The 18,608-nt window shown below is 55.4% G+C and overlaps 1 protein-coding gene across 5 annotated transcripts in view; it reads left to right on the forward strand.

The window, feature by feature from the left end:
* Window positions 1-18,608, forward strand: part of ZNF423 (zinc finger protein 423) — a 326,576-nt gene that overhangs the window by 292,420 nt on the left and 15,548 nt on the right. For all 5 annotated transcript variants that reach the window (XM_027620148.2, XM_027620149.2, XM_027620151.2 and 2 more), the window contains 2 exons: window positions 5,127-5,258; window positions 6,796-6,911. In XM_027620148.2, coding sequence (XP_027475949.2) covers window positions 5,127-5,258; window positions 6,796-6,911 — 248 coding nt within the window. The remainder of the gene's footprint in view (window positions 1-5,126; window positions 5,259-6,795; window positions 6,912-18,608) is intronic.

An 18,608-nucleotide genomic window follows, 5' to 3' on the forward strand; every position in this document is an offset into this window, starting at 1 on the left:
TGGATTCCCCGTGCCAGCCCCGACTTACGGGGACCGGGAGGAAAGATCTGGCACAGCGAGCAGGCAAAAATCTGCATTTCACTTTACAAATGAGCGGGGCTGCCTAATTCACTTGAGTTGTGTGGGTCTCTCTTATGGATGTCTGTCATGTGCTATAAAGAAAAAAAAAGAATGGGAAGGAGAGGAAGTGATTTTGCGTCTTAACTCACAAAATCCTCCATCCGCCCCCCGCGCCGGGGCAGAGGGGCCTGTGGGCTCCCAGACAGCTTTGTCATTCTGCTCCAAGGTGTCTGCTGAGGCTGTGTGATCTTGTATAATTCGGGAAAGTTATTCTCGGAGGGTGTTGCTCTCTGCGGAGGCCGCAGCTTGGGACAGACGAGAGCTTGTCCGCGTCGGCGGGGTAAGCGGCCACGGCAGCGGCGGATTCTGTCAGTATCCGTGGGCTGGCTGGTATCGGGTCACCGGCACGCACAGGAGTGTTTGCACGCTAACTAGGGCAGCTCCTCACCCCCCCCCCACCATGTTCCTGGATGGCTGTATAGGCAGAGGTACACATGATGGACACCCCGGGGAGCACCTCCAACCCCCTCCGGTGGGGAGAGGGTCTTGTCCTTCAGAAAGCAGCTTTGCAGACCAGAAGGCCTGGCCCGAGTGGGAGAGATTCTCGGGTCTGTGGGAGCCCCTCCGGCTTTCTTGTTTTTCACTCCATTTTCACTTTGTGCTTGTTTTATTTTCCCTCCCCCCATCTCTCCAGGTTTGACTCCGTTTAACATGTGGTGGGGGGGCGAGCGAGGAAAGGGTGCAGGGGCACGCAGTTGTCTATCGGGCTCTTGATCTGATTAGACCACAACCTCGCATCGACCCCGGTTTGGGGGTGTGATGTGCTTAAATGGCAGCTCTTTGGGGCCCGGGAACCGGCTGGCAGCCCCAGGGCTGCCTGACTGTGCACATATTTATGAACGTGGGTGCAGGGTGTAGCGGCGTCTATGAATCAGGAGGGACCGGCTGATGAATTGCGCGGCACTCGGAGAACGGAAAGTGACTGTCAGACATGATTTCTCTGATTTATAAGTTGCGGGAGCCTTCTTTGTCCTCCCAGTGTTTGTGCATCAGACGGCACGTCTCCATTCACAGCCAAGTGGATAAAGGCCCCGCTCAGCAGAGAGCAGTAAATCCTCCTTTGCCATCCCCACCTGGGGAGCTGGCTCTGGCTGGGCAGGGGGAGAGGGCCCAGCAGGGGGCATCCCTCCTCCGTGAGTATTTCCCGAGCCCCTTTTGTGGGTCCAGGAGGGGCCTGATGCTGTGGAGGCTGGAGGAGGAGAAGCCATTATCTGTGCCCATCACGTAGTTGCCAGGATCAGAATAGATGAACCCGGGGTCACGGTGCCCAGCCAGGTGCAGCTGTGCACGTTGGCATAGTCAGGGGAGGCTGCTTGGAGGTGGTGTGCAGGTGGGATCCATGTGGATGGCGGGAGGGCTTTGTATCCTGTTCAGAGCACCACCCCCAGTTGGCTGTTACCTTAGCAAGTGGTCTAATTCTCTTTCCTAGAAATGGGGTTTTACCAGCAAGCAGGGTTAATTCTGATTTTTAATTTATGTTATCAGCTTAAACGTAAGTTATATTATAAACGATAATAGAAACCTCTGTACAATCATCAATTCACATACCGTCTGCCTTATTGATGCCCAAGAGGTGTCCACATTCTACCAGGGAGGCCCTATATAAGGATGGTCCCTCTCTGCCTTCCGTTCATCCATTCCTTATTTTGTGCCAGGCACTGAGAAGCATTGTTTGTGGGGGGGGGCAGGGGGTGTTGGGGGTCTTCTGAGGCAGCCCCCACACAGGAGGCCATCTCTAATTATGATGAGAGTCCCCCCAAGGGAAGCGGAGGACGTGAGTAGGGCCTATGCGGCGAGCGTGCTGAGCCTGCCCCGTGTCCCCAAACTTGTCAATGAATTCCTTTTCTGTCAGTAGAAATGGAAGATCTGCCTGAATCTCTGTCGGGTGCGTGTGGCCTAGTTGCTGGGGCTCCAGGGGCACGACAAACACCCGGTAGATTCCAGCCAGTGGGCTATGTGGGGCAGGCCCACCTGCACGCGCATGTGTGTGCGCGCACCTCTGCGGGGGGTGCCCGGGGGGCTGGGGGATGCATGCTGTCCCTGCCAGCCCCTGCCAGGGCCTGGGGACCCAGGGACTCGCCAGGAGCCCCAGCCCATCTGTGTTCATGTCTTACCACTGGCAGAGCCCCTCTGCTACCTAATTCTTGCCTTTGAGGGCAAATCAGAGCACCTGGCACCTTTGGTGAGGCTGGTTCCCTGGGGGAGCCCGAGAGGGAGCCTGTGTCCTTGGCTGTCCCAGATAATACTCTCACGGATACTGGCATGCCTGACAACAAACACTTATTGAGCACTTGCTGTGTGCCAGGGGCTGTCAAATTCCTCTTTCATGTATTAACTCATTTACCTTTTTGGGGGGGAAAGATTATTTATTTGAGAGAGAAAGAGCAGGGAGGGGCAGAGGAAGAGGGAGAGAGGAATTTTGCAGACTTCTCCCCTGAGCTCAGAGCCCGCTGCAGAGCTTGAACCCATCACCCTGAGATCAGAACCTGAGCCGAAACCAAGAGTCAGGTGCCCAACCGACTGCGCCACCCAGGGGCACCCTGTATTATTAACTTTTAATTGTCACATCAACTATAAGAGGAAGGCTATTGGGGGAGGGGTGACTTTTTTTGAAGACCTTTACTTATTTTTTAGTTTTTTTAAAGATTTAATTAATTTATTTGAGAGAAAGAATGTGCGCATGCGCCAGGGGACGGGGCAGGCAGGGGGAGAGGAGCAAGCAGACTCCCCACTGAGTGTGGAGCCTGATGCCAGGCTCGATCTCAGGACTCCGAGATCATGACTCGAGCAGAAATCAAGAGTTGGACGCTCAACAGACTGAGCCACCCAGGCGCCCCAACTTTTATTAATTTTAGAGCAGTTTGAGGTTTATGATAAAACTGAGAGGAAGATACAGATTTCCCTTGTATTCCCTGCCCCGCACATGCATAGCCTCCCTCATTATCCGGGCCACTCACCAGAATGACCAGGTACATGTTTTTTGCAAAGATGAACCTACAGTGACACCTCGTAATCACCTAAAGTCCATAGTTTGCCTTGGGTTTCACCCTTGGTGTTGTACCTTCTGTGGGTTTAGACAAATGTGTAATGACATACATCCATCATTATAATATCATATAGAGTATTTCCACTGCCTCAAAATCTCTGTACTCTGTTCGTCTCTGCCCCCACTTTAGACAACCAACTGATCTTTTTATTGTCCTCATAGTTTTGCCTTTTCCGGAAGAGTTGGAATCATACAGCATGTAGCCTTCTCGGATTGGCTTCTTTCACTTAGTAATATGCATCGAAGGTTCCTCCATGTCTTTGATAGCTCAGTTCATTTTAGCGCTGAATAATAATCCATCATCTGGATGGACCACAGTTTGTGTATCCATTCACGGACTGAAGGGCATCTTGGTTGCTTCTGAGGTTTGGAAATTATGAATAAAGTTGCTGTAAACATCCGTGGGCAGCTTTTTGTGTTGATATAAGTTTTCAGCTCCTTTGGGTAAATACCCACGGAGCAAGATTGCTGGATCATATAGTAAGAGTATGTTTCGTTTTGTGACAAACCGCCAAACCGTCTACCAGGGTCGCTGTGCCATTTTGCATTCCCAGCAGCAGTGGGTGAGAATTCCTGATGCTCCACATCTTTGTCAGGGCTTGCTATCATCAGTGTTCTGGATTTTGGCCATGCTCATGGGTGTGTAGCAGTAAGGAAGGCAGTTATCGTGTATTTGAGAAAAGAGGAAACTGAGGCACACAGAGCTTACGTACCTTGCCCAAGATCATGCAATGAGTGGCAGCACCGGGTTCTAATCCTGGGTGAGGCGACACTCAAGCCAGGGTGACTCCCCGCCACACTCCCTGCTGAGCCATGGGCCACACTGGGGACAGATGCTGGCCTCTTCCATCCTCACACAGCCTCGTGGGACAGGGGCTCAGGGGGCGCTCGTTTCCTCTGAGTGGACTGGAGCCCGGGCCACACACTGTGGAGCAGCTGTGGGGATCCGAGCCCTGCCCTGCTGACTCTGGCCTGGGGCGCCAGACCTTGGCCCTGCTCCCCTGGGTGCTGGTGAGAAGCTGGTGCCCGGGGCACACTCTCTTCCCTGGGCACCTCTGAGTGAAGTTTTGAGGTCAGAGCGGCTCCCAGGTGGGTAGATGGAAGGACAGAGTGTCTGCCCTTTGTCTGGAGGGTGTCTGCCCTTTGTCCATCAGCCACTGTCCATAGGCCATCTCTTCCAAAATTTTTAAAAAAGATCATTTTGTTATTGTTTTGGTGACATGTACTAGTAGTGGCTCAAGCCTCCGAGTAAAAGCCAGAGTCCCCCAGTGGCCAGCAAGGCCCGGGGTGATGGGCATCCCTGTGTCCCCTCTGACTTCACCCCCCCATCCCGGCCCCCAGGCTTCAGGCATGCTGCGCTCCTGCTCCCGGCAAGCTAGGGCATTCCAGGTGCACCTCAGGGCCTTTGCCCTTGACTGCCACCTAGGGAGCCCTGTGTTCTCACGTTACCTCCTGACGCTGTGTTATGTGTTGGTCATCTTTATTATGTGTCTCCCCCACCATTAGAATGGGGACAAGTGAGTTATCTGTTTAGGTCCCCACCAGCTCAAAGTGCCTGGCACACAGTATGTGCTCAGTAAATATTCTACTGGATTTTTAAAAATTCGGGTTGGACTCCTTTCTCTGTGCAGACCCCATCCTTGGCTCCTCTCCACTGTGACATGGTCTCAGATTCAAGCTATTGATCATGGCCTGCACACATTCTTGCTTGACCAGCAAGAGAAATCACAGCAAATGATGCCTTCAAGAGCCAGATATTTGGGGCTGGCCGGCGGGGTCTGTCAGTCTCTGGGGGCAGGGTCATTTGGAGCTGGGGTGGGTCTTGGCATCTCTGGCCCCCACACCAGCCCTGGTTCTGGGTACCAGGGAGAGGCTGGCCTGGGCTATACTGGGGGCCCTTGGGCTCCTGCCCAGAGGACACGGTTTGCAGGGTCACTGATGGCCACTGTTTTCCTTGCAGAGGAAGGCATCAACCACGAGTGTAAGCTGTGTAACCAGATGTTCGACTCCCCAGCCAAGCTCCTCTGTCACCTCATTGAGCACAGCTTTGAGGGCATGGGCGGCACCTTCAAATGCCCCGTGTGCTTCACAGGTAAGTATACATGGGAGTGAGGGCGGGGGGGATGCAGGGCCCAGCCCTTTAATTGCATATGCTCCCGCCCTGACATGGACCTGGACTCCCCAAGGGACCCACAGCCCATCACCCTGCATGCCCCATGCAGAGCTGGCCCACGGCCCCCCCCACCTCTGTCCCCTCCTCTTAGGCAGGTTGAGGGCCCTCTTTCCTAGCCCACCTCTTACCCCCCTGCATAACTGCTTTTTCCAGCCCAGCCTCACCCCTCTGTTGCCTTCCGTGGGCCCTGGGAGCTCTGTCCAGCAACAGTGGGGCTCTCTCTTTACACACCTCCTGGCTTCCTCGGACCCTGTCCATCCATGCTCCAGGATGGAGGGGTCAAGGGCAGCTCTGTTGGCCAAGTCCCCAGCCCTTGGCCCCCAGCCCCCAGCCTGGCTGCCCGCCTGGGCGAGCGGCTGTCCCGGCCTGAGGCAAGTCTCAGGGGCTCTGCCATCGCCCCTCCTGCTGCCCAGATGGCAGTCGGTGTGCGTGGGGGAGCCCTGGCCTTCCCCTGCCTCCCCCGACATCTGTTGTCTGCCTCGGCAGGAAGCCCACCCCGGGGAGGGCGCCTGGCGGGAGGGGATATCTGAAGTGCTCACCTCCCAGACACAGAGCTGCCTCCGGGCCAACTCCTGTGTGTGCCCAGGGCCGGGCAGCCTCATGAACTATTGCCACCCAGAAGCCAGGGCTGCGACCCGCTCCATGATGGGCCTGAGGAAGGGGCTGTGCTGCAGGGAAAGTCTCCAGCGTGCATGAGTGTCTTGGAACACCCTGGGGCCCCTTCCCCCTCAATCTCGGGAGCCCCCACCCATCTGCTACCATCATACCCTGCGGGCCAGGCAGAAGCTAGTACTGAGGGGCCTGCTGACTCAGGACACCGGGGCCCCTGCGTGGGGATCTGAGGATGCTGATAATAACCTCAACAAGAATAGTAGTTCGTGTTTATTGAGTACCTTTTTGTATTAGACAGTGTGTTAAATTTATTTAATTCAACTCTCAGCTCTGCCACCCGCTAGCAGTGGCATTTAACGTTCCCAGTGCCTCAGTTTCCTCTTCTGTAAAATGAGGGTAACAATAGTGCCCGCCTTACAGGTCTGTGCTAGAGTTAGGAGCCCACATGCAGAAGATATCTGGCAAATGATGGTGATGATGATGGTGATGACATTCCCTGGACTAATCATGTGCCAGGCCATCTTTTAAGCATTTTGCAAGTATTAACCCATTTGATCCTCCCAGACACCCAGTAAGCTACATACTTTAATGATCCTCATCTTTTTCAGAGGAGGAAATGAAGCCCAGAGAGGTTAAGTGACTTATCCAATGTTGCACAGCCCCTAAGTGGCAGAGCTCAGCTCCACTGGCTCGAGCCCTCTCTAGTAGCTGCCGGTGATCTCCTAGTAGCCCCGTATTTGGCTGACTGTGTCCGTGGTTGGGTGATCCCTACTTGTGAATGGTGTGGCAGTGGCCGGGCTGGTGTCCCCAGAGTCTGACCCCTGACGGCCATGTCCGTGTCCAGTCTTTGTCCAGGCCAACAAGTTGCAGCAGCACATCTTTGCCGTGCATGGGCAGGAGGACAAGATCTACGATTGCTCGCAGTGCCCCCAGAAGTTCTTCTTCCAGACCGAGCTGCAGGTGAGTGCCCTCGTCCGCTGCACGCCCCTCCTGGGGCTCTTCAGGGCCACCAGGGGCACCGAGGGGCTTGGGGTGAAGCCAGGATGGTGGGGTCTTGTACTTAGCCTTACCCCCACTCAAAAAGCAACAGGTGCTTGGTGTGGCCCCAGTAGCTGCCCTCATGGAGGCTGGTGTGGGGTGGCCTCCTGGGCCCTGTTGCCCAGCACTCTCAGATGAGCCGACCTGGAGCAGCCTGGTGAGGAGTCAGAAGGCTCTCGGTGGTGGTGTTTCTGTGCCAGCCCCTTCCCCTCTTGGGGAGCCTGTTTCTCCACCGATCTTATGTGATGATGTTCAACGGAGCTTTGGATCTGTGGCTGGTAGTCTCTGCAGCTTGCATGGCTGAATCCTGGGGCTGTGTGCAGCCAGGACCTGGATCTGGGGTCTTGGAGCCTCTAGCCTGGGAAAGCCAGAAAAGTGAGAGCAGTTGGGTTGGGCCCCAACTCAGAGGAAGGGGTGCCCACCACGGGTCCTGAGGCTGATGAAGCCTCAGGTACAGCGCAGTGGCCCTTGTGAGGGGGCGCTGCGTGGGTCGTCCCCCCCAGGCCCTTGCAGCCCCTCCTCCTGGTGTCCCACCTGTTACTGGTTTCTGAGGCTCAGACTTGTGTCCAGGTGAAGCTGCCTTCTTGCCCGCTGGCTTTTGCAGGAAATTCTTGTAACACTGGATTGGTCACATGTCCACCCAGAAATACCATGCACACACACACACACAGAATACCACACACATAGCATAACACGGCACCTGAAAAAGAAGTACCACATGGACGTCCCCAGAAGTACCACACGTACGTGCAGGCATGCCTCGATACCGTACACGGAGAATAACACCACTTTCCCCACACAACATGAGGGAGGTGGTGAATCAGACACCAGCCCTCGAAGCTTCCTCTGGGCATTGACACGCATCTCCCTCTATAGTGTTGGCTTGGCCAGATCTGGTCATGTGGCCGTGCCCAGTTTCAAAGGGGACAAGGAAGGTAATGGTGCCCTGTGCCCAGAAGCAAAGGAGAGCTGGTGTTTGTCACACCCGCCAAGCACTGTGCACACCGTGACCCACAGGGTCTGCCCACTGGAACTGTGCCCCGCCTGCCCACCTGGACGAGTGCTGACCCGGCACTCAGCAGTCACGCCCTTCCTCGGGGGTGAGGCTGAGGCCGCAGCAGCAGGGTTGAGTCATAACATCACTGAGGGGCAGCAGTGGGGTGCCCCTTTTCTGGGGTCAAAGGGGTACAGACATGGCCTGTGCAGCCTAGTGACACAACCCAGCTTGGGCGGTCACCCTGAGGAAATGAAAACAGGCCCCTGGAGGGTCAGTGGGGATTCACTATCCGACAGTCAGGGTCCTTTCCCACGGGCTGGCCCCATGTCAGGCCGGGCAGGGAGAGCTGATGTCATCCTGTCACGCTGTGGGACAGTTAAGGACCTAACTCTAGGGACCCAGGCCCAGAGAGGGGGTTCCACTTCCAAGTGCCACCAGCAAGGTGGTGACACACCCAGGGCCCACCGCTGTCCCTGCCTCGATCCACAGCCTGAGCTAAGCCTGGCTAGCTGCCCCCCCTCCCAGCTGACCGAGGGAGATGCATGCGGGCACCTGAGCGGCGGGCTCTCCAGGGAGCCTTGCACCTGAGCTGGCCGTGCGTCCTGCCAAGTGCAGTCTGTGCCCCGCCATACCCTACCTCCCACCTGCCTTATCTGCCCGGTGCCCCTTCCAAAATAGTCCCCGGGTCCCCAGACAACCGAAGCTTTTTATAGCTCAACACGGTAGGCCTCTTTGAAACCCACCACAGCTCCTATAAACTATGATTTACTTAAACTTTGAACTCCCTCAGCCCTCTGGCCCTCCCACGTTGTCCTGGATGCCGAGAAAGGGGTGCTCTCCTCCCTTGTTGGCCTGAAGGTTTTTCCCAGGGAAGTCGCCCCATCCTGCCTTTTGTGAGCTTCCTCCGTATCGCCGCACCGCAGGTCCGCCTCCTGATATGGAGGCCCAGGGAGCTGTGGACCCGCTTCGGCTGACCTTACCTGGGGCTGCAGACTGTCCCAGACATCAGAGTGGTTCCTGTGAGCTGGTGGTTTCCTGGGTCATCCCGTCAACCTTTAAGGCAGGTCCTCAAATGCCGAGAACTTCACTAAATTATAGCCTTAATGAGTGACCCTTTTCTGCAATTAATGTTTTTAATTACAGACCATTTAAATGTGGAAGTGTTGTAGCAACACCAGATCTACGCAAGTAATGGCTTTCCATAAGTAACTTGAATAGCAATTTTCTGGTTTTTGGAGAGGAGGGTTTTTCAGGCATCAAAGTTTTCATCGTCATTGTGTCATTAGGCAGAACCTGGGGCCAGCGGGCAGGTGCGCTATTCTCCAGGGGTGACATGTGGGGCTTTGTGTGTACAGCGGGATGTAGGGTCCTTGCTGGAGCCTTGGCTGGCTCTCCTGGCTGTATGTCATTTGAGGTCCTGTGGGGAGACTCCGGGAAACTAATGTTTGTAGGCACAAGTGACTCTGAGCTGAGAGGTCTTAATATACAAGGCTTAGGATTGTTCTCATAGTAGAACTGGAAATTCCTGCTGTGAATATAGAGGTAACAGATGGGATTTGACCCTGGCAGGCTTGGTCTGTGTCCTAGTGATGTGTCTACCTCCAAACAGAATGTTCTCTTAGGATGCATTAACAGGAGCACTGTTGCCAGGATGAGGGAGGTGGAAGTCCCGTCTGATTTTGAGTTCCTCTGGCTCTGCCCGAAGACTGACATTGATTTCAAGGACTTGGGACAGACTGGAGCACATTCATATCAGAGTGATTAGGAGCAGGAGAGGGGACTAAGCTTTGCTATCCATTTGTTCAGAACATATGCGTGGAGGGCTCACTGTAGCCAGGCACTAGATCTAGGAACTGACAAGACTGTGCTGAATGAGACAGAGAAACACCCACAGGGCCTGCATTTAAGAGGGACTGATAGACAGTGTCCTGTCGTGGTCACCACAAAGAAAATAAAATCAGGTGATAGGCTGGCGCGTGATGGGGATGAGGTTGAGTAATCCTTGGTGAGTGTGGTCAGGGAGGGCCTCTCTGAGGAGGTGGCATTTGAGCTGAGACCTGGCTGGTGAGAAGGAAAGTGTGTGGAAGACAACTATGAGTGCAAAGGCCCTGTGACCATGTGAGCTGAGTGTACTGCTGGGACGAAAGAAGGCAAAAGGCGGCTAAAGCCCAGTAAGTAAGGAGGAGGGGTCTGGAGAGGGCTGGCAGGTGGAGACCAGGTCATGGCGGGGTTTGTAGGACAGCAAAGGAGTTTGGACTTTATCCCCATTGTGCTGGGAATCCAAGTAGAGAAGAAGTATTATCCGATTTCCACCCTGAATCAAAATGTAAGAAGTTTGGTCTTTGAAAGACACTGTTAAGAAAATGAAAAGTCACAGACGGGAAGAAAATATGTGCAAATCACCTGTCTGATAAAGGACTCATAGCCAGGACATATTTAAAAAAAAAAACCCTCACCACTTAATAATGAAGGGGAATGCAACGCCACCACACACCTACCAGGCTGATCAAAACAGAAGCAAAAAGCTGGCCCTGCCGAGTGCTGGCCAGGGTGCGGAGGGGCAGCCGGAACCCCCGCACTGGTTGCTGGTGGGAGGCGGAAGTGTATGGCCACCTGGCGAAGTAGTTCGTGAGTCCCTATCAAGTTAAACATACACTTACCATTTGACCGAGCTATCCTCCTACTACGTGTTTATCCTGGAGAACTAGAAACATGCTCACACCAAAGCCTCCATCCCCTGCTGGAAGCCCCTTAATTGTCCCTTACCTCGGAACGGATGGATAGGTGTGGTACCCTCAGGCAGTGGCCCACTGTTAACACGCAGCCACTTGGATGAATCGCAAGTGCCAACGGATCGAAGCCAGCTTCGAAAGGCTGCGTGCTACATGGCTCTATTTACCTGGTGTTCCAGAAAAAGGCAAGACTATTGGAACAGAGAACACGGATGGTTGCCAGGGACTGGAGGCGGGGGAAGAGAGAGGGGAGACTAAGCAAGGTTTGGGTACACACGCACGCACGCACGCACATGCACACCCCCCCCCCCCCCACTACGCACGCATGCACGCCCAGGGAGCTCAGGCAGCGTGCTAGGCTCTGGGGATCCAGCCTGACTCCTAGGAGCTTTCAGGGAACCATTCACCGGGAGAAGATGCGGGCAGATTGCTATGGAAGTGGGGGACAGTTGTCTTCAAGCATTTTAAGCTCTGTCCACTTGCATCCTGTGGCCCCAAGACTTGGGGTAGTGGGCAAAAACTCAGGGTGTGCACAGGCATCACTCTGGGCTTAGTTTGAGCAGGATGGGGAATGGAGTTGTAGTGACACAGGGTGGCTTTTGGTTGCCAAGAGCAGGGAGAAGTGTTGTTTCTGAGGGCCCCTGTCCTTAAGAATCTAGTGCCCCTTTCTCAAGGTAGTGACACTCTGCCTTCTGCCTCTTTCTGGTGCCTACTGTGTTCTCCTTCAGCCTGACTTTCTGGGCTTGTCTCTACTAGGAAAAAGGTGGCCGGTGCTGCCATGGCTTCTGTCATTTCTGCTGAGACAGACACACCTGGGTATTTCAACAGAGGGCCTCTAGGATGGGGATTTGGTGATGCAAGTAGTCAGAAGGAACACCCAGCCCACCCAGAAGTAGTGACTGCTGAAAACAGCCAGCACGCAGACACCAGGGTTAGGGTTAGGGTTAGATCCCTGGAGAGGGAATCTGATGGTTGAGCTCCAGTGGTTGACAGTCAGCTGTCCACCCCTGCTCCACTGAACTGTGGCCCGGGGTGGGGGAGGGGAGCCCATGAACCTCCACTGTGTGGGAAGAATCTTTCCGAAGGGAGGGAGGGAGGGAGGGAGGGAGGAAGGGAGGGAGGGAAGGTGGTGAAGCCCCTGTGGGCTGAGGTGTCTGGAGTGCTGCAGTCGGGGAGGCAGGAAGCACGGTCTGTGAAGCAGCTCTGTGTTGGCAGCCTGGCTCCCTCACTTACGAGGTCTAGGCCTCAGTTTTCCTATCTGTTAAATGGGAGTACTAACAGTTCCCACCTCATAGTTGTGTTGCGGGAGCCCTTGGCTCAGTGACTGGCCCACAGGCAACCCGGCTCATAGTATTCGCATTACTGGGACCCTGGTTATTAGCATATGATTAGCATGAGGCACTTGAGGGTCAGATGACTTTGCAGGGCCTCCTTCCACTAGGGCTTTGCTGTGATTCCGTGATTTCTGGCGTGAGTGTGAACACAGTGAGACGCTGAGTCCCTCCGTCTGTGGCGCCCAGCCACGTGTGAAGGCCGCGGGCGCGGGACACCCACACTGGGGCGCAGGGAGGGGGTGGGTGTGCAGAGCGGTGAGGCGAGGGGGGAGGGCCACAGAGGCCAGGGCTTCAAGACCCATTCCCACCTTTGGCTGCCTCTGGCCCGGGCTTTTCCTCTGCACCGTTTCCCTGGGCCTTGCCCGTGGCTCAGCAAAGGGCAGTATGCCGATTTAGTGGGGGGCCTGCAAGACTTCTCTGTAAACCACAGACCCCAAAAATGTCAGGGCTGTTGGCCTTGCATTTCCAGCCTCGGGCCTCAGCAGATGAAGGCCTGGGGCCCTCTGGGCCCGTTGCCAGGGGTTAGCTGACCTGAGGGGAGGGGCTGGCTCAGCCGCCCAGCCCAGCTGTCTCGGAATCCCTGTGGACACCTCTGTGCCACAGACCCTGGGCGGGATGGCATGTCCTTCTGTCTTTCCTGAGGCTCACGGTAACCCGTTCTTCACTGTCGCTGAGGGAATGCATGCAGGGAGTGTGCGAATTACTAGCCCTACAGGGCTGGCCTCTGACAGGGTGGACGAGCTCCCCCATGACATTGGACAAGAAATAGTTTGAACAGTCACCTCCCCTGGGTGGCTCCCTCCTGGGGGCCACGCTCTGACCTAAGCATTTTGCACGGATTGTCTCAGCCCAACCCCATGAAGTAGGTCCTCTTATGCTCATTTACAGATATGGAAACTGAGACTCCAAGAGCTTAAGTGGTGTGTCCTGGGTCACTAGCAAATGGCAGAGCCACATGCAAAGCCAAATTGTCTCTGCCACCAAGGCAAACAGAAACCCTCCAAAGTTTAAGTGAATTGCCATTTATATGAGCTAATAGATTTAAATGAGGCCTGCAGTGCTGATCTATAAAAAGCCTTCATGTCAGGGGACCTAGAAACTATTTTAGTAGTTGGGCCGAGCAGGTAACACAGTGGCAGGAACAGGGGATGCAAAAGGACCCGCTCACAGGTGGGGCCCGGCGGAAGCGTGCTGGGGCCCGAGCTGCGGTGCCAGGCCTGAACGCAGCGTTCGCCAGGCTGCAGCTCGAGGCCTGGAGCCTGCAAACCTTGTGGCAAGCAAGGGGGTGAGTTCAGCTCAGGCTAGGCTTGGGCAGAGGAAGGATTAGGTCTGGTCGTGGAGACAGGGACCTCAGAAGACCTCAAGCTTCCTGGTGTTGCCATTTGCCCCCTTATGGCAGCCTTGCCGGGTGCTGTCACAGGGAGCCTCGAGCCCGAGGAAGGGTCTCTCCGATAGGGGACGTTCTGGCATTCCTGAGCTCGGGAATGGGGCTGGGCTGGGCTGGGGGAGCAGTGGGTCTGCCCTGTGCCCTGGAATCTAGACTCCCTCATTGACAAAGCGACGGGCCGCAGGAAGCGCTCCCCGAGCCGGGGCCTGCAGCGGCAAAGCGGCCAGCCCTGCGTTGAGCGGGCGCATTTAAAGGATTAGCTCACGCTGTTTGCTTGTGTGTGCCTAATCATGCCGCTTCCAGCTAAATGATTACAATTGATTAAAAGCAGAGCTAGGTATTCTAACAAGCAACCTGGAGCCTTTCCAATGGGGTGAGCTGGGCCCTGCCAGGCTGAATCCTGGTACCCAGCCAGGGGGAGGTGTCTGTGAGCCAGGGGCGTGGTCTGAGCTCCACTGGGACCCTTCCTCTTGAGCGCTTGAGAACATTTGGGTTGACCCTTCCCCTCATTCCATTTTCATTTACGAATATTTGCTGAGTACCTACTATAGGGGAGCGCCATCACAGGGACCCAAGGCACAACTGTGAACAGGTTGACACGGTCCCTGTTCTCACCCAGCTGTCATTCTTTGGGAGATACCATCAGTAAGCCCGTGAATACATGAACTAGGTCATTTCAGACTGTAGAATTTTGAGGACAGTTAAACACTGTATGGTGATGGAGAATGATGTGTGTGTGTGAGAGAGAGAGAGAGTGTGTGTCTCGGGGCAAGGGTGAGGGGATGTTGAGGCTGAAAAACTGGATTGGGTGGTCAAGGAAGGCTGGCATTTCAACAGAGTCCTGAAGGTTGAAAAGGAGCCAGTGTGGGGAAGGGCTGGGGAACCATCTGGGGAAGGGAACAGCCAGTGCAAAGACTCAGAGGCATGGACAGATTTGGGGTGTCCAAGATACAGAGAAAAGGGCAGTGGGGCTGGAGGTGGGTGAACACCTTCTTGCTTCATTCATCGGGGCGATTTGGCGAGATGGGTGCTTCCTGGCTGCCCTTCCTTTCTTCTCAGGCTTCAGGGCTCAGCTCAGGGGGTCCCTTCTCTGAGAAGCTCTCCCTGATTCTCCCTCCTTTAGCGTCTCTGGCCCTGGGTTTTACCCCTCGATCCCTTTGCCAGTGCAGATTGTAATAACTACGTCTAGCCTGACTTCCCACCCAAATGTGAGTTTTGGGCCAGTGAAGACGCCCTCTGTCATCCATCCATCCATCCATCCATCCATCCATCCATCCATCCATCTAACCATCCCCGCATGTATTACCATATTTCTTGAGCTTCTAGAAAGGAGGAAAATAAAGGAAAGAGAACATAAACAAGGAAGGGAGAAAAAGAGGGAGGTTGCAATCAAGGGTTGCAGATTCCAGGAGCCCAGTTTTTAAGTTCCTGGTCCTTATAAGATGGGTAACCGAGGAGCCAGTTTCCTTGCCTGCGCGCTCCTGCCGTCAGATCCAGCCAGATAATTATAACTAATAATAATTAAAAATTAAAAGTGCTCTAGGCAGATACTTAGCATTTGACTCTTTGGCTGAGTTTTCTGTGAGTAGGAGCATCTCCCTCCAGCCCAGTCCCTGCCACCCCACTGCTGCTGGGAGAGCCGGGCCAGGCTGAGCTCGGCCTGGGACAGCAACAGGGAGGTGCCTGGTGACACCCAGCCGTGGTTCCAGGGGGTGAGAACCTGTTGCTTGCTTGGAGTAGCCCTCAGTCAGTCTGTTCCGTTATTTTCCATCCTAGACATTGGTACCTCTCTGGCCTCAGTTTCCTCATCTGTAAAATGAGGTGAAACCCACTGCCTCGGGTGGGTGTGAAGATGGAGAGCCCACGTGTGAAAAGCACTTAGCATCTGAGGCTTCCTGTGGGTAAACCACGGCACATTCCAGGGCAGGATCGCTTTGTGACAGGACAGCAGCTCCTTTCACAGATGGGGTTCCAGTCCACGTGACGACACGGCGTGGTGGCGCCCAGCCTGCTCTGTGGACCAGCAGCCTGGGAGCAGCTCTGTGCCCTCGAGCAAGTCCCTGATCCTCGATGGGCCCCAGCAAATGGGGGGTCATGACAGCCCCTTCCTGTGGGTGTTGGGGAGACGAAAGGCCATAGTCCCTGAAGGGCCTTCAGCACCGGGTGGAGGTTTGGGCAGCCCCAGCCACGGCTGTCATCGTCATCTCGAACGTGGTCTGAGTGCCGTGGGCTTTTCGTTCACTCCTTCGTCCGCTCATTCATTCAGTCCGCCGTGCGTGGATGTGCTCAGTGTAGCCCACAGGTGTTCTCCAAGCGCCCTCTCTGTGCCAGATGTGTGCAGGTGTTGGGGACGCACGGAGGCCAAGTCCCTCGAATGCTGTGGGGAGAGGGACAGTAAACAGATGAGGACAAACAGAATGGATGTGTGTGCTTGCGGCATAACATAGCATAACATAGAGCCTATCAGCCAGTTGTTTCCTACACTGCACATGACCCGACATGACCCTACGTGACCACTGTGACGTCACAGGAGGCCTGGGGGACCCGGGCCTTTCCCCCTCCTTACTGTGTCTCCAGACGCCATCTATCTGTGTCTCTTGATCTGTGGGGTGCAGCCTTCCCTGCTCACAATAAGGTGGATCAGGAACATCGCCGTCTCATTCCACTGTGACCACTGTGGGACGCTGAGCCTCCTGAGGGGCCGTGTGTGGCTGTTTAGGGTCCGCGTCTGGAGAAGACTGAGGGGTGGCCACAGATGGCTCCTCGTCCTCCTGAGTCCAGGGCCTGGGCCTGAGCCGCTCACCCCAACATGGTAAAAGTGAGACTGCGTTTCCTGAGTGCTTACTGGGAGCCTGACTGCCTCTCTTCACACGTGTAGTCTTTTGAGACCTCGTGGTGACCCCACACGTGTGGCCTCCTATGATCTCCGTGTCACAGATGGGTAAACTGAGGCTCCCCAGGGTCACACAGCTGCTAGAGCTGCAGAGTGTGAACGAGGCAGCCTGACACTAATGTCTGTGTTCTTAGCCCTGAGGCTGAGGCAGCGGGACTCTCAATCCCTTAGGAGCCGAGGACAGGCCTCCAGGTGCTGGCTGCTGGTTGCTGGGTGCCGGGTGCTGGGGGCAAACAGGTCTTCCCTCCCAGGGGAGTGACCCAGCTTCAGGGCATGGGACTGTTCTGCTCTGGGCAGGGGGGGTGAGCTGCGTCTGCCGTGGTCGCCGCAGAGAGGAGCAAGGGTGGAACAGGCTCTGGGAGGAGCCTCTGCCTGGATGTGCCCAGATGCCCTCATGAGACCCGGGGCTCTGCCCGCTTGAGCAATGAAGTGTGTGGAGGCCCAGGTGGGGACTCGGGGGGCTCCCCCCAAGGCCCAGCTCTGGGCAGAGATGGCACTTGGAATCAGCCTTGGGCTGCCTGTCTGCCCATCAGAGCCTGTCATTCATGCCCTAGGGCGGGGGGCCAACCGACTTAAGAGGGGCACCATGCCATCGCGACAGATGGGCACGGGGGAGTTGCCAGGAGCTGCCAGGAGCCTCCAGCCAGCGGCCGTTGTGTGTGCCGGGAGCCCAGCCTCTTGCCGGCACCGTCCCAGCCTGGACCAAATGCCTTCAGTTTCTCAGAAACAGTAATAATACTACATAATCAGTGGGTGCGGGGTGGGTCCAAGGCTCCCAGAGGTTGACCCCGTACAAAACGCTGCCTCCCCGCACCGCCCCCCCTGCCCACCGACTTAGACAAAGAGGCAGCCGGATGGACAGGAAAGACACGGGCCTTGAGGGCTGGAGAGGGGGAATCTCCGAGTTGCTTCTTGCTGTCACTGCGACGTTGGGCATGCGACCTCCCTTCTGCAACTCACCATCCTCCCTGGGACATTGGGCCAGTGCTGTCTCTCCTGGAGGCTCCCTTTTGGAGCTCAGCATAAGCATTTGTGAAACATGATCATAGTGCCCAGCCAAGGCTGGGAGGGGCGGGTAATGGCACCGGGGTAGAGTTGATGTGGTGTTGTTGTCCCGTTGTCACAGATGGGAGACTTGCTCTCATGCCATGTCACACAGCTAGTAAGAGCGGACTTCACCGCAGGACAGGAGAACAGTAACAGAAACAACCCCCGGGCACCATGGGGGGCCCTTGGCATCCATTTTCCTGATTCATCCTCAGGACAGTCCTATGAAGCCCATGCTGTTATTCTCCCCATTTTGCAGATGGGGAGACTGAGGCACAGCTAGGCAGTGGCAGAGATGGGACTCAAACCCAGACAGCCTGGTTGGCTGCAGAGCCCGAGCATTGAACCACTCGGCTAATAGCGTAGGCAGGCTTTTTTCTGTTGGTGAGCCCATCCACGGGAAGCATGAGGCCTGCTTTGTCTTTCCATACAGCAGTCTGCCATCCCAACTTGTGGAGAGCGGGGCTGGCTGCCTCCTGCAAGGGTGCCGGGTCTGGCATGGCGGGGGGAGGGGTGCTTCCCCCCTGCCAGCTGAGAGACGAGTCCTGGGTGCTCTTGGCGGAAGCCTGGATTGCACTCTTTGGTCGAGCAGGAACAATTACTAATGACATTTAGAAAGAAATTAATGATGAGAAATGCAAGTTGGCATTTCAGGAGCGCCAGTCAGCAGCCGTGTGTCTGCACTCACAGGAGAGGCGAGGGGTGGGGGCCGGGCACAGAGGGGAGTGGGGGAGATGGCAGAAATTAATTTTGCTGTGTCAATAATGAACATGGCCCCACTCGCTCTGCTTTTGGAGTTTAGACAAAATCAAACATGGGCTGGCTGGGGCTGGTCCAGCACTGCAATGAGATTCCCTGTGTACTGGGATCTGGGCGGAGTCGGGTGACAGGTTTGGTTTGGTGGCACCAGGAGGCAGAGGACAGCCAGAGGGGAGGAAACAGCCTGAAGACTGGGCCATTTGGGTGCAAATCCAAGCACCACCTCTGACCAGTTGCATGACATATCAAGCTGCTTCTCTTTTCTGAGACTCAGTCACTTCATCAGTAAAATGGGGACAATGGGGAGATGTAAAGATAATGTATGAAGAACCGCCGGCCCAGCTTGAGCACGTAGTAGGAGCTCAATATATTGTTAGGTGGTGCCACATTGCACTGATATACAACTTCTCATTATAACGTCTCGTAAACAGGGATAGCTCACGTGTGTTCTACTTTAATTGGTCATTTCT

This window comes from Zalophus californianus, chromosome 17, assembly GCF_009762305.2.
Source record: "Zalophus californianus isolate mZalCal1 chromosome 17, mZalCal1.pri.v2, whole genome shotgun sequence".
In the NCBI taxonomy this organism is placed as follows: Eukaryota; Metazoa; Chordata; class Mammalia; order Carnivora; family Otariidae; genus Zalophus; species Zalophus californianus.